The sequence below is a fragment of the Phyllopteryx taeniolatus genome, chromosome 9, assembly GCF_024500385.1.
Source record: "Phyllopteryx taeniolatus isolate TA_2022b chromosome 9, UOR_Ptae_1.2, whole genome shotgun sequence".
Lineage (NCBI taxonomy): Eukaryota > Metazoa > Chordata > Actinopteri > Syngnathiformes > Syngnathidae > Phyllopteryx > Phyllopteryx taeniolatus.
In genome coordinates this window covers 21877960-21890035 of record NC_084510.1, presented here as the reverse complement: position 1 = coordinate 21890035, position 12076 = coordinate 21877960, and the positions used below count along the sequence as shown (strand labels likewise).

Genomic DNA, 12076 nt, shown 5'->3' with positions numbered 1-12076 from the left:
CTAATAGCTGTTGCCTAAGTCTTTTTTTTTTTTTTTACCTTACTTATATATATCAATTAAAAATACAGATGTGCTTGTATGTGTAGATTCTCACTTATCCAGGTCATGATAATCCACAAAGGGTGAATCGAGGCAGTCGGCTTCTTTTGTATGTTCAATCTGTTGTTGTTTTTTAATGTTTTCTGAAAACATAAAAAAATGACTCCTGCAATTATGCTACGAGGCTAAAAGCAGTAGATTGAAGAACCAGTATGTAATAATTGGTTGTTGTAGTTGGTGTTTATTTTACTGACGTGCTTTCCTTACTTTGTGAAGTTGACCTTAAGTAGTGAGGATGCCTTTCTTGAAAGAACCCAAGTCAACGATTGTACGTGCTACCATGCTAACGGAAGTCCTCTGTGTTTTAACATCGTTAACATTTTACTATGCGGAAAATAATATAGGCGGACAATTCTTCATAGTGATGCTAGCACCGATGCTAGCGCTAACATAGCATGAGCGGTATCCTGGCTGGTCCACCAATAGTATATAGCGGTGTTTCGCAACCATGTGTGGCAAAAGTTCATCAGGTGTTTCACAGGAAATTACCCAATTTTACTTAATTAGTCAGAAAAATTTTATTTATATATTTACCACAAATATGTTACTTATATTGACAGGCAGAACAATGAAATGGTCTTCCACTAGCTGGCAGTGCTTACATGTTTATCCACCTGTTGCCAGTCATACAACAGAATACAGTGAAAGCCGCATATTTGGGATTCAGCATTCGCAATTTGTTTTTTTAAACCTATCCTCTGTTATTCACTGAAAAGCTCGTCTTTCGCTGTTTTTGTGCACAGGCCAAAGCAGTATCAGGATTAATTAAGCGCCATCCGGTGGCATCTTGGTGTCAAGGAAGTACGGTAAGTTGAAGTGAGTTTAGGAGTTTCTTTCAGATATTAGTGCTTTAATGCCATTTTGTGGCATCTATAAGCAATTGCTGAATTTTGCTGTCAACATACGATCCAAAGAGCGTCCACCTTTCACGATGGAGCAAGCTCAGTCGGAGACGAACATCTTATCCAACGGGAAAAGCCACAACCTCGGAGACGACGTGGATGTGCCAATGAAGACGTTGCTGGAGGAGGATCAGTGAGTGTTTCCGGTACTCCGCAAGCATGTCCAGGGCAGTCTCATGTGTATTTCTGCCATGAATTTGTCATTGATAATACGCTTAGTAACAGGTTGGGCGAGTGTTGACTAAATGCCTGTTTGCTTTTGTTTTTTTATTTTTTTGCATGTTTATTTTATTGCCTCATTGGGTGGATCCTTGCACAGAAATGGCACTCAAACAGTCAGGTATGACAGGTTTGAATTGCATTTACAATTTAACTTACTGTTGTTGACCTAAATAAATCATATAATTTGAACTATAATAGCAATGGAGCAAGTACTTAACATTCACTTGAAGTAATTGCCATACATGTCTCACATTAGATTTGACGACCCCGATGGAGGTATGGAGAATGAGGAATTTTTGCCCAGTGCAGATGGAAAGAAACCAGTTCGATTCACAGACGTGAGAAAACACAAGCCACTACTATTATTAGTTTGTTGATATGTTATCATACTTTTTTGTTTGTTTGTTTTATCAGTTTGAAGGGAAAACTTCCTTTGGTATGTCTGTCTTCAACCTGGGTAATGCCATTATGGGAAGTGGAATCCTGGGACTGGCTTATGCCATGGCCAACACAGGCATGCTCCTCTTCTTGTGAGTAGTACCAATGATACTCAGTGTATTAGTCAGGATTAACTAGAGCTGTGGTATTGAAAGTGAGGAATGCAGGGTGGGTTCAACAGCGAAAGAAAAATATAGAAAACAAATATTTTTCAAACCTGCTAAGCTAACTTCAGCTACACAAGAAAGGCAAAATGGGTTGATCGTTATTTCCTATAGTGAGAAAGGAGAATATTCCAGAAAATGGTATCCAGAAAACCAGTTTAATGTTCGTGGATATTAAAAACATTTGCATCCAATTTTGAGACAGTCTTATAACAATAAACAGGGTGCACGGTACACGGTAATTAGTACCCGTCTATTGTGATACATGTTATTAACCAAGAATATTTTTAAGAATGTTAAATAGGGGTGGTAAGTAGTAGCACAGTAGCAGCAGTGTGAATGTGGGTGAAATGATGGTTTGAGTGTAACCGTAACGCTTTTTTAAACAATTTCTTAAACACGTGTTTAAAGATGTTTGGCAGAAAACCTTTTTTAACATCAAGTCGTCTAAAATTATTTTAAGCCTGGGAAGCCTAAGTTTAGATTTTTGATACAGTACAACAGGAGTTGTAGTACTCCTTCGCATTCAAGGCTACACACATTGATGGAAATGCAATTTCTCATAATAAACAAGGGAGCGAACCCACTCTTCTTCATTCCGATTTGGTCAGAGGGTAAGGCCACATCCATTCGCTTTCCCAAGCCCTAAAACCACTAAGTATTTCTGGGTGGGTGAAGGCCTTGTAAACTCCGACTGAGGAGAGATGGAGGCCGAGCCCTGAGAAAGCTCCAGTACTCCCCAAACTCACAGCTAAGGATTAAATGTTCCGTGACTACGTTTTCTCAAACGACAGCTGTTACTGTTTCAATAATTTTACCTCAACTTCATTAGGTACATCTGCCTGTAAATACACAATAAGAGCAGTCAAAGAATGCAGACCTCCTCCTTCTTAGTCAGTTTTACGCCATTGGCTTGTCATAGGCGAGATGTGCAAAGTAAATTTGAGCCCAAACATTGAGGTAATAAATATTCCATACAGGTTGATAATTTTACATCCCAACAGAGGTCAGGAAAGCTTGCAGCAGTGCCAAGGTCCTTAGTCTCAATGCATGAAAGTACAATTTCAGTGCGGGCTCCTTGCTTAAACAGAGCTCACCCAGGTAAGACAGACATTAGGATCTTTGTCTAGCTCAATCCCTTCACTTGTGCACCCTGCATTAAAACTAACATGCAGGCAGACTAAATGACCAGTGGGTACCAAGGCCATCCATGTCTAACAGCTGCATTCTGCTCGTAGTAAAAGGACATAAATGAGCAAATCCAGATCCCACATTAGGGCTTCAGGTTAGACTATTTTGGGCTGTGGCCTTTCTGGGAGTATACATATAGGTCGATTTATTATGGGACATGATCTTTTTTTAGATGCTGGCTATCATGCTCAATGCAGCTTTCTGTGGCTTGGGTTTAGTGAGTCTCTTTTTGGAATATTTCCTTCCTGTGTCCAAATTGTCATCATCATAAAATCCCAAAAGTGCGTTAACAGATTAACATAACTAATACATTGAAAACAATAAATCACTCATCTTTCATGGCAAATGAGGAAGAATCATAAATGTAGCTGTTGCACCTCACACATATCATTCTTGAAAGGAGAGGTATTCATTTTTCCATTAAAACAGTTCCCAGCTGACTTAGTAAAGGTCTCTGATATTGTATTGTTACATTACACAAACGATAAACAACCATAGAATATCAACATGTATCACTCTGGTTGAAAGCACTCCGTTTATGGACAATATCAACATGTATCACGCCGGTTGAAAGCACTCCGTTTATGGAGTATGGTTGTATTGTTGCCATAATGACCAGGCGCGGAGCTAGTGCATGAGATGAAGTGAGCAGCTAGTCAGTGTAGCCAACTTACTTAGTGCTATATTTCCGATCCCTCTTGAGTCTAATTTTCAAGTAAAGCCTGGACTGCAAATCAACGGGGCTAGCGCAAAGCCAAAACTGGCTAATTTAACCTTATTCCCCACTCACAGTCTGTCATGTACTGTATAACAGTAAATGAACCACTAATATAAAATAAAATGTTACCTTAAAGCATAACACAAATGCAAAAAATGCTCTACTTTTTGCGATCGTAGGTCTCATGAGGGAACATACAGTACGACTAAATCTGCAAGATACAAAAGGTGCTAAGCCATGTTATATATTAATATATATATATCCATCCATCCATTTTCTGAGCCGCTTATCCTCACTAGGGTCGCGGGCGTGCTGGAGCCTATCCCAGCTATCATCGGGCAGTAGGCGGGGTACACCCTGAACTGGTTGTATATATATATATATATATATATATAAAAATAATAATAACATATATGATATAAAGTAAAGTTAAAGCCTACCAAAATAAAACCAGGAACAGTGCTAAACATGACTTAACAGAAGTAACACTTGTGCCCAGTCATCCATCATTTCTAACATGGGATGCTAATCCTTGACAAAAGTACTTGGACACCGTCCTTAGAATGTGAATCTGCTTTCCAGCCAGTGTACGAATAAATGTTATAAACAAGGACAGAATATGTATCTTAATTGAATTGTGTTGCAGGTTTCTTCTGACTGCAGTGGCTGCCTTGTCATCTTATTCCATTCATCTGCTGCTCAAATCGTCCGGCATTGTAGGTACGAATTTCATAGCCTGTTGTAAAGAAACTGGCAACATCATTGTATATTGAAATTATGGTAGATGGTAAATGGACTGCACTTACAGTATATAACGCTTTATCCACACTATCACAGTGCCCAAAGCGCTTTACAAAGCCTCACATTCACCCATTCACACACACATTCATACACCAAATTATCATCTCTGTTACCTGTGAATAATTTTAAATAGCTGCTTATAGAAAGTTTACTACTGCCACTTCTATTATACCCTCAGAAGCTAATAAGAAGGAAAATGCATATAGTGTTTTCTCTAAACTTGTGTGTGACAAAACCCATCATGTTTTCTTAATAACACTTGTGGGACATATAGCCCACCAAAAAGTATATTCAATGTCTCCTAGATAATGAGCGAGGATTTTGTGGTTTCAGGAATTCGGGCTTACGAACAGCTGGGCTTCAGGGCCTTTGGCACTCCGGGAAAAATGGCGGCCGGCATTGCAATCACTCTGCAGAACATTGGAGGTGAGTGAATGAATCATATCATATCACTTTGGGAGTAACTTCAGACTTATTTTGAATTAATGTTATCATTAGCAGTATTTTTGGCATGTATCGCACAGCATCAGTTATGAAGCTGTACATCCCTTGTGTATAGGGCTGTACTCTGCTCACATTCGCAGTGCAGGAAGATAAATATACGTCTACATCGCAGGTGTCAAACTCAAGGCCCAGGGACTGATCATTTTATGTGGCCAGCGAAAGCAAATCATGTGTGTCAACCTCCATGATTTTGCAAAAATCTGTTCAAAAATTTCTAATTGTCATATGTAATAAATAAAATTGAGATACCGTAAGCATTTTTTGTTGCATACCCCTAGTTACACTTACTTGAACAATAGTTGAACAAACTATTACCCTTGTCTTTTGATTTCATATCTAGTTATCCACCAATTTGTTGTGTATATTTAATAATATGATGAGGCTACATGATCTCTTTTGAATGGTTTCAGTCGTAACGGCTCTCTAAGGGAAAGCATAACTACAATTTGCCCCACGACAAAAATGAATTTGACATCCCTGCTACACAAGACTTGAGGGATTTTTTTCTTCTTTTTTATGTACTTCAATGGCTAAGTAAAGCACCATTACATAAAAAAGGATGGGACAAATTGTGCTTGTAAGTATAAGAAAATATATTTAAAAAATAGTATTTGAATAATGATTCAACTAAAATATATTGCAAAGTATGGTATGGTGTTTCTTTTATTGTGTTGTCTTTTTATTGTGTCTGACTTTGAGACCTCAAGTCTTATTTTCACTGCTTATATTGTCATTTTGTATCTTGACTTTGTACTCCTGCTGCAACACCAATTTGCCTTTAAGGGACAATAAAGAGATTCTGATTCTAACATAAAAGTTAAATATATGTTTTACTTAAATACAAGTTTAAAAACAAACATATATTAATGATTAAATAGAAGTGTATTGTACTAAAGAGTTAAATACAACTGAACTGCGCTTTGGCAGTGAGTCTTTCACATACCACTTGAGGGAGTTGACCTACAACTAGCAGTTACCAAACTTTGAGAATCACTGGTCTAAGTCATATTTTGAAAAAAATAAATTATATATATATTATTTATATTTTTTTTTTTGGCCTCCTCATGATGACTGTAGAGCATGCAATTCTACACCTGAAATGAAATTATTAATAAATATATTCAGTGTTGAGTTCAGTTTTTTTGTGTTTTCTGAAAAAAAAGACTTACAGGTAGGCCATTACTTTACAAAGGGGATGATATACTTGTCATAAATATTTCTCATTCTTAACTTTCCCTAAATTCCCTTTGACGTTTCAGTTCAGTTGGATGATTAGAGCGCATTATTGATCCTAATGTCTTCCATGCCAGGTTTCACATTAAAAGTTTGTCAGGTATTACGTTGAGGGTTCTATTTTCTCTCTGTTGCAGCCATGTCCAGCTACCTATACATTGTGAAATCTGAGTTACCTCTGGTCATCCAAGCGTTCTTGAAGGCTGACCCTAACGCAGAGTGAGTAGCAGCATTAATAGCACTACACTCGTGACTTCACAGCGTGCCCGGTCAAGGACTTACCAGCTGGGATTGGAGGGGCGTGATCAGTGTTGTTAATTTTATAGTGCGGCACAGCCCGGCAGATCCAACATTGGGCGGGCTGGGACACCGTGGGTATGTTTACAGCCGACTTCATTCTCCGCCAAGAAAATCGGCTTCTCTCATTCCCCTTAAGTATGGCGCAATGACAGTTTCGACGGAAACATCTCGGTGTGGAATAGGACGATGCATAATCGCAACGATCTGCGCATGAGTGGACCTGCGCCTGGCTGGTCTGGCAACAGACAATGTGAGCGGGTAACCTAATTAAATACAGAATGAGCTGGTGACAACTGCTGGCAACTTAAATATGTTTGCGGATCTCAGAATCTGACTTCCTGTACCCTGATCAAATTCACCAAAATCGTGTTAGAGCAGCTGTCTGCTTTGCGCCAGTTTTAGACATGGTCTGAACACGCGTAAGTTTAGACCAACTTTCTACCACCAAATTGTCACTCCCCCAAAAACGCCCACCCTTTCTGCGCAAGAACGCCCAGCTTGGCACAGAATGGTCTGCCAAATTGGTTGCGCTTGTACGAAAATTAGAATCGTCCGGCAGTTTTACTTTTTGTTACACTATGAGGCTGTCCCCACGATAAGTGTGCCCGCGAGTACGTGGCAAATAATTCACACCTCGTAAGTCAGGATTTCAGTCTCTGATTGGTTGTTTTTCCTCAAGCAGTATATCAAATAAGATGCATAAGATGAGGCCAGTGACAGTTAACAAGTAGGAAAAAGTATTTTTCGTTAAATTACAAACTCCCCTTTAATGTATCATTAATTTTCCCCAGTTGACCATGGAAATAAGTGGAAGCATAGAGGACAGGTCGCCTCGGCAACACCCCTCATCAAAGGTTCATGTCCTTCCGGCGTGTCTCCTGCAGCTCCAATCGATGACATCAAGCAGAGAGTGTGGAATGAGGGGGAGGGAGTCATGTTTTTTTATTTACGGCCCCCGGCTCTTAAAATAGATGGTGATGACATGCAGCTGACAAACAAAATGCCACCTTCTACTTAAGAAGTAATTAAAATACTATGACATTAATGTGTATATATATATATATATATATATATATATATATATATATATATATATATATTATACCAGAACAAGATGCAAACAGACAAGGGATAAAAAAATAAGTGGAGTCTTGCACTTGACTCTTCTGGCTGGCTCTGAAGCAAACAACGTGTCGGATTTCAGCTAGTTACATAAACACACATTTAGAAAGTGAAATGTAATAACACTCAACAGGGGTTCTTGTCCTGTCCACTGTGAGAGCTACTTTGAGAAAATACAAAAAGATACAAATTAAAGGCACAGGTCCATGTGAAGGCCATACATTGGAACATTTTCAACTATTTGACCTTTATTTATATATAACAACAGTGTAATTATGCAAACTTTTGAAAGCGGGTGAACGTTACATTCTGTCGTACATCACTGAAAATGTATCAAAACTGCTACCCAAATTGTTTCATTAACAGGTGATTGGCAATTTCCATAATTTTCTGATGAAAAAGAGGCGGAATGACTGACTTGACTGGATGTAAAAATTACCAATTCATCATTTGACAATCTACTCAAATGGAATACAGTGGAAATCTAAATGATCAGGATCCAGCTGTTGTCACTGTTAAACCTTGATTAACTGTATTTACTTTAACATTTGAACATTAAAATAAGCAAGGCACTGTCACATTAATACAGACACTTTCCACAAATTTAGAATATCATGGAAAGGTTGATTTATTTCCATAATTCCATTCAAAAAGTTAAACTTCCATAGATTATAGATTCAGGGACCACAATTTAAACAATTTCAAGGATTTATTTGTTTATTTTTACATAATTTGGGCTTCCAGCTCATAAAACCCATGAAATCAGGAATTCAAAAAATTAGAATACTGAATCACCATTTACTTCTCAGTTTTTGTAGGAAAACTCCTCTTGATAATGCCCCATAGATTCTCAATTGGGTTTAGATCCGGCAAGTTGGCTGGACAGTCAAGCACTGTGATGGTATGGGCATGAAACCAGGTTTTGGTGCTTCTGGCAGTATGGGCAGCGTTAGTTATCATCTGCCCCATGCAACTACAGACAACTTGCTTTGCGTCACATGCGTCACACATACATTTTTCTACAAACCTGCAATAATTTTCTTGTTCTTGTGCTCTGTAAAGACAGGTCTTTATGTACTTATACTGGGCTAAGGTTTGATGTGAAATCTCAGCGACAAAGACCTGTTGGGAGGAAGTCAAACCTGCGATTCTTGGACTTATAAAAGACACACACACGTAGAATCAACGTGGATGTTTGCACTTTACCATCATTGCCCCCTCGAGATGATATTTGTTTTCCTTGTCATGCCAGCTGAGGAATCTTTTTCCCCCCGTTCCATTAAGCGCGCCATTGGCCGCCTGCCTCGAGGACTGATGACAACTGCATATTGTCTGTTGACTGTAAACTGTTTTGGAGAGATGTCAAAACAATGAAAACAAATAGTGGAGGTCCATGCTACGAAAGAATAGGTCAGCCATGACATCCAGACACAAAGTAACAATGATGATGAGCACTATGTGCAAACACGTTTACCTCGCTGGAACCTCCAAACTAAAATGTCCCCAAGGTGGTGTGACTTGGATTTCAACCAAGTGGTACGATTTAGAGAATAAAATGTTCACAAATATATCAGTTTCAGCAACACAATGTTCATTCTACATTATATCATACGGTTGAAATTAGAACTTGGAAATCAACCTGCGTTTGGAGGTTCCTCTTTATGTACTGTACGTACTGTATGTCCTGCAGGGGTTACGTTTTATGAGTGTCATCAATGGAGAGCTTGTTGAATGGGGATGTACATGTGGTGTCTGCATTTAGCTGGTGGTGACTCAGCAGCGCAGGATTTAAAAGCGAAGCAATGCCAACATTGGATATGCAATACCAGCCGTGCATGTTTTACAGCCTGCATCATTTGAGGCCATAAAGGAACTATGTGGCTAGCATATACGGACATCAGTTTGTTGGGTTAAGCTTGCCCTTCCTCCCTGCAGCTCCAAGCGCTCTCATTGTAAATCCTCAGTTATGTAGGATTCTATTTCAGTGTGACTGCATAAGCAAACACAGCACAACTTCAACTTGAAGTATTTCACTGGAGAAAAATGAAATATATCAAAACAGTTGCACTTGCATATTAAACAGGATCATTAATTACATTTTAAACAAATTGAGATCACTAATGTCCACTTTTTTCCTGTTTAACAGTCTTTGGTACTTGAATGGCAACTACTTGGTCATCATGGTCTCTGCCAGTGTCATCCTGCCCCTGGCACTGATGAAGCAGCTGGGTGAGTTGACACCCCTTCCACCTACTGTTTGGCTCACAATTCTAATAGTCTTTCCCACAGCAGCAGAGTGAGAGTATTTATCTTATCAAATGTTAAAGATGAACCTTTCACATAGTTCAGATTAATATAGAGCACTAGTTTTGCCCTTTTTAAAATTCAAGATAATTCACTATTTCGCTCAGGTGTCATGGCAATTTAACACTATTCCTGGCAACCACAGCAGCCCCGTTTCAGGCCACCGTGGACAAAGCAAAGGGGCGGGATGGGCAAACTTGACAGGCCGTGATCGCTGTGGATACCCGCCGAGATCTTTAAATTGTTAAAACAAATGGCTCAGAGTCAACTCAAATTGGCTGTAGAAAGTAAGTAAAACCTGGCAGTATGTAACTGGACGTAACACAACTTGGAAATGGTCTATGTTGTGAAGGGAAGCATTGTAAAAAAAAAAAAAAAAAAAAAAAAAGGTTTCATTTATTTTTTATACTATATATATTTCTTTATTTCTGTCTTCTTTCAGGTTACCTTGGCTATACCAGCGGATTTTCTCTGAGCTGCATGGTCTTCTTCCTCACTGCGGTATGTTGACTGAGTAGGAAATGGTATAAAAAGTTAAGGAAAATTCACAACAGGGGTTTGATCCATGAATCGACCAGCATATTTCCTGGTTTAATTAGAATTTGTATTCAAACAATCCTCTTCCTCATGCTGTTCACATTTTGAAATCACGAGACCAAGACACCTTACAATTGATCAAGAGTCCCTTGCCTTTGCGAGGCTTCAAACTGGACAATCACAGAGAAAAGTGACCCCTGAGCTTTTGAGTGTAGCAGAGTATCATCAGCAGTTTTTTCAACAGAGATACAGAGAGACTGGAAGAGTCACTGAAAGGCTTAGAAGTGAATGTTCTTGTTGTGATTTTTACAGTTCACCTCCTTGTTAAATTAAGTTTAAGTGCTTTTAAGATTCATCCTAAAAATTTAACCCAAAAGCTGAATACCCAAAAGCTGAATACCCCTAATTTTTTTTGTGAGTAGTGTACATAACACATTATGTTCTGCTAGCATGGTTGCCATTGTACTTGTGGGTGCTGCAAAGTTAAATAGAGCACCACCGCACTCTATCAGGTCCTCCATTTGTGTCTTGAATTTTCTTTCACTAAATGCCCTAATTTGCATCTCCTCTACAGGTCATCTACAAGAAATTCCAAATTCCGTGCCCCTTCGAGGAGTTCAACTCGCTCAACAACACCGGGGCCCACCACAGCCTGAATGCGTCCAACCACATTGACGATCACCTTCTGTCTCACGAAGAGAACGACACCCTCTGCACGCCACGTATGTTCACCATAAACTCACAGGTAAGCCCGCACATACTATATGGATCTTAACCGATGAACGATTCAGTCAGTGGTTGGGAAGCTTGCAAAGACAGTTTAGACAATTCTATGCTTCTAATTTTGAGGGATCAGTTTGGGGAAGGCCATGTTTGGGTTCCCTGTGCTCTAATCAAGGTCCATAAAGGCAGGCTTGGATGAATTTAGTGTGGAAGAACTTCCATCAAACATCTTTGAAATAAACAATTACAATTATTATTCATTGTTCACTTCCTGTTGGTGTAAAAATGTTTTATGTCCTTCTCCACAGACGGCCTACACCATCCCCATCTTGGCTTTTGCTTTCGTTTGCCACCCGGAGGTCCTCCCCATTTACACTGAACTCCGCAAGTCAGTTGCTTGTCTCTAAAATGCAAGTTTTAATTCATTTATTCAACCTCAAAATATAAGATGAAAATCACTGATTTTTTAATTGCAGTCCCACCAAGAAGAAGATGCAAAAGGTGTCCAACATCTCTATCTTTGTCATGTACACCATGTACTTTCTGGCAGCACTCTTTGGCTACCTGACCTTCTATGGTGAGCACTCATGTTTGATTCCAAATCACATATCCACGCATTGATTGTTTTATAGTCTTGGACAGATCATATATGGTCCTACTTTTAGAATATGAAACAGCATAAGGATAAAAAACATAACAGTATTTAGAAGGGTACTAATTGCCAAACATAATCTTTAATGACAAAAATAGGAGGTTTAAAAAAAAAAAAATGTTTTACATTGACTGGCCACATGATTAGATACACCTTCATAACCGAG

At 39.0% G+C, this 12076-nt stretch overlaps 1 protein-coding gene across 4 annotated transcripts in view; it reads left to right on the top strand.

Moving 5' to 3' along the window:
* The window catches only part of LOC133483388 (sodium-coupled neutral amino acid transporter 3-like), a 31587-nt gene that overhangs the window by 10854 nt on the left and 8657 nt on the right, over nucleotides 1-12076 (top strand). Inside the window, exons 2-14 of one of the 4 annotated variants that reach the window (XM_061784553.1) lie at nucleotides 843-915; nucleotides 1014-1134; nucleotides 1321-1341; nucleotides 1480-1561; nucleotides 1638-1753; nucleotides 4381-4454; nucleotides 4869-4961; nucleotides 6410-6491; nucleotides 9841-9923; nucleotides 10441-10499; nucleotides 11110-11280; nucleotides 11567-11646; nucleotides 11735-11835. In XM_061784553.1, the coding sequence (XP_061640537.1) occupies nucleotides 1031-1134; nucleotides 1321-1341; nucleotides 1480-1561; nucleotides 1638-1753; nucleotides 4381-4454; nucleotides 4869-4961; nucleotides 6410-6491; nucleotides 9841-9923; nucleotides 10441-10499; nucleotides 11110-11280; nucleotides 11567-11646; nucleotides 11735-11835 (1066 nt within the window). In that variant the 5' untranslated portion in view covers nucleotides 843-915; nucleotides 1014-1030. The remainder of the gene's footprint in view (nucleotides 1-842; nucleotides 916-1013; nucleotides 1135-1320; nucleotides 1342-1479; nucleotides 1562-1637; nucleotides 1754-4380; nucleotides 4455-4868; nucleotides 4962-6409; nucleotides 6492-9840; nucleotides 9924-10440; nucleotides 10500-11109; nucleotides 11281-11566; nucleotides 11647-11734; nucleotides 11836-12076) is intronic. The other 3 variants (XM_061784552.1, XM_061784555.1, XM_061784554.1) reach the window with 3 other exon arrangements.